Here is a 2,182-nt window from a genome sequence, read left to right on the forward strand (position 1 = left end):
AGATATTGTGCTAGCATACTCGCGCTACTGTTGAGCAATGCCAGACCGAACTTCCGGACCTCAAATGTTGTGGGCGGGACTAAGTTCGGAATGGCACCCAGGCTAAGCTTCAGCTGCTCCAGAGAGCTGCAGAAAACAGCCGTCACTTTCTGCAACATCTTCTTTGCGGGACTTAAATCAACAGGAACAAATTGAGGAAACATTTAAGCCGATTTGAAACCTTCAATTTAAAGAAACTTGGAATATGTTGATACCATTATTTTCACGGCATTCGTAGAAACCCCCGCCAACCAGAGCAAGAAGATGTTTTAGGCTCACTACTAAAAAAAAACCAAACACGTTGCTTGATTATTCACCTTGAAGGCCCAACCTTTTAGCTCAAGTGTTTAACTTTACACAGAGAAAAATACAAACGCCCCAAAAACCTTTTTTGCCTATAAGTACACTTGAAGTAAGGAGCTTTGTCACAGAGCAGATGTAGATCAGCCTGTTTTCAACATGATCAGTAGTTTTATCAGTCAATAAATTATTTCTCTATGAAAAACAGGCTGTTACAGTTCCAGTCGTTGTACCTGTGGAAACTTAGAAATGACAGAAAAGTCTGCATAACATCCGACCTTCTACTGCAAACGAGAAACGAGACGAAGAACTCAGCATCCAGTGGCGGCATAGATCAACTCAAGTAGAAGCAGCCGGTTGGAATGGTTGTAGTGCAAAGGCACACAAAAACTCTTCTCTATATATTATTCAAACATCTCTCTCTCTCACACAGTGCAGTCCAGGTGTGCCTCATTAGCATCCAATAAATATCCCTATTTACAGGTGTGCACCTCTGTCCTCTCTCTGCAGGTGTTGCACTTGACGTAGCAGCACCACAGGAACTTGCAGTTGCACTGCCAAACGTGGGAGTACTGGTTGGTGTTGTATCCCCGGCCGCAACACATCAGGTCGCAACTGTTGGGTTGCAGGGCCGTCTTGTTGCACAGGCGCCCCTGCGTCCCCATGCTGCCAGTCAGCTGGTCGGCCTCGCAGTAGTTGGGCGAACTCTCGATGTAGACCAGCTCCGAGTCTTTAGGCTTGTGGTAGGAGTGGGGTCTCTTGATCTTGAGGAAAGTGGGACGCTTGTTGCGGCTGGCCCGAACCGGCTCCACGTGAACCGCCTGGTTGTACTTGTCTTTCAGGAAGTATCCCAGCTGCCGGAACTTGGGAAGTGTCATCCAGCAAGTCTTGGTGGTGCAGGACCCAGAAACGCCGTGGCACTTGCACTCCAGACGCATTCCCTTCTCCAGGACCTACAACACAGACCACAAGGCCATGAGAACAACATGTTACTACACAGGAAATGACCTCACACATTAAGCACGTTCTAAAGTCTCTTGTCTCTGTTGCATTTCAAAGCCAGTGCAGAGAAATATATCCCTTTGTTAAAAAGCACAACATTTTTTAATAATCATTGAACAGGTAGAGCCAAAGGTTCCAGGTATTTTGGGTGAATGTTAGCATCCTGGATTCTATCATTCTATGATCTACAGTGTGCCATTCTATGGATAATAGCTCTGCCTATTTGCTTCCAGTCAATCAGAGAACTAATATGAACATGTGACCAGTCGTCTGCCAAAGCTAACATGGAAATTACATCCAGCCCCTCTGCGTCTCCCTACGCAGCAACAGCAACGTTAGAATATCAGGTAGCTAGAAAAGAAAACCCAGAACAGACAAATGATGCGTAAAGCTAGCTGTGCTAATGCTAAGGTAAAATAAACATCAGCTGCACTGTGTCTCCTGGACAACATCTGGTTCTGTTTCCTTATCCTGGTTCTGATCCATTGATGGTGTCCACCACTGGAGAACCTCTAGAACCAAATGTGCTGCTCTTTGTTCCTAGAATAAATGCTTCCTCTGACCTTCTTTATCACCACACCAACATCCAGAAAGTCCAGTTAACTTCAGGAATTTCTTCTCCTTCTGTCTCCATCTGTAGAATATTCCGGTGAGGCTCCAGAGACTTTAGAAGCCCCAAGTGGGCAGCAGGTTGTTGGATCCTTCCTCTCCTCCTGACCTCAGTGGACCTGCAGCTTCTCATCCTAATGCTGATCAAATGTTCTCCAGCCCCTAATAAATCCTCAGAGCTACAAGGGAACCGAGCTCATTCTGCAGATAAGATGAGTTTTCCCTGACCTTT

At 45.9% G+C, this 2,182-nt stretch overlaps 1 protein-coding gene across 1 annotated transcript in view; it reads right to left on the reverse strand.

Annotated features, from left to right (window-relative positions):
* Nucleotides 1-128: 128 nt before the first annotated feature.
* The window catches only part of LOC107097305 (protein Wnt-7a-like), an 8,279-nt gene continuing 6,225 nt past the window's right edge, over nt 129-2,182 (reverse strand). The window contains exon 4 of the mRNA XM_015394404.1: nt 129-1,292. Coding sequence (XP_015249890.1) covers nt 813-1,292 — 480 coding nt within the window. The 3' untranslated portion in view covers nt 129-812. The remainder of the gene's footprint in view (nt 1,293-2,182) is intronic.

The sequence above is a fragment of the Cyprinodon variegatus genome, unplaced genomic scaffold (assembly GCF_000732505.1).
Source record: "Cyprinodon variegatus isolate N-32 unplaced genomic scaffold, C_variegatus-1.0 Scaffold683, whole genome shotgun sequence".
Classification (NCBI taxonomy): domain Eukaryota; kingdom Metazoa; phylum Chordata; class Actinopteri; order Cyprinodontiformes; family Cyprinodontidae; genus Cyprinodon; species Cyprinodon variegatus.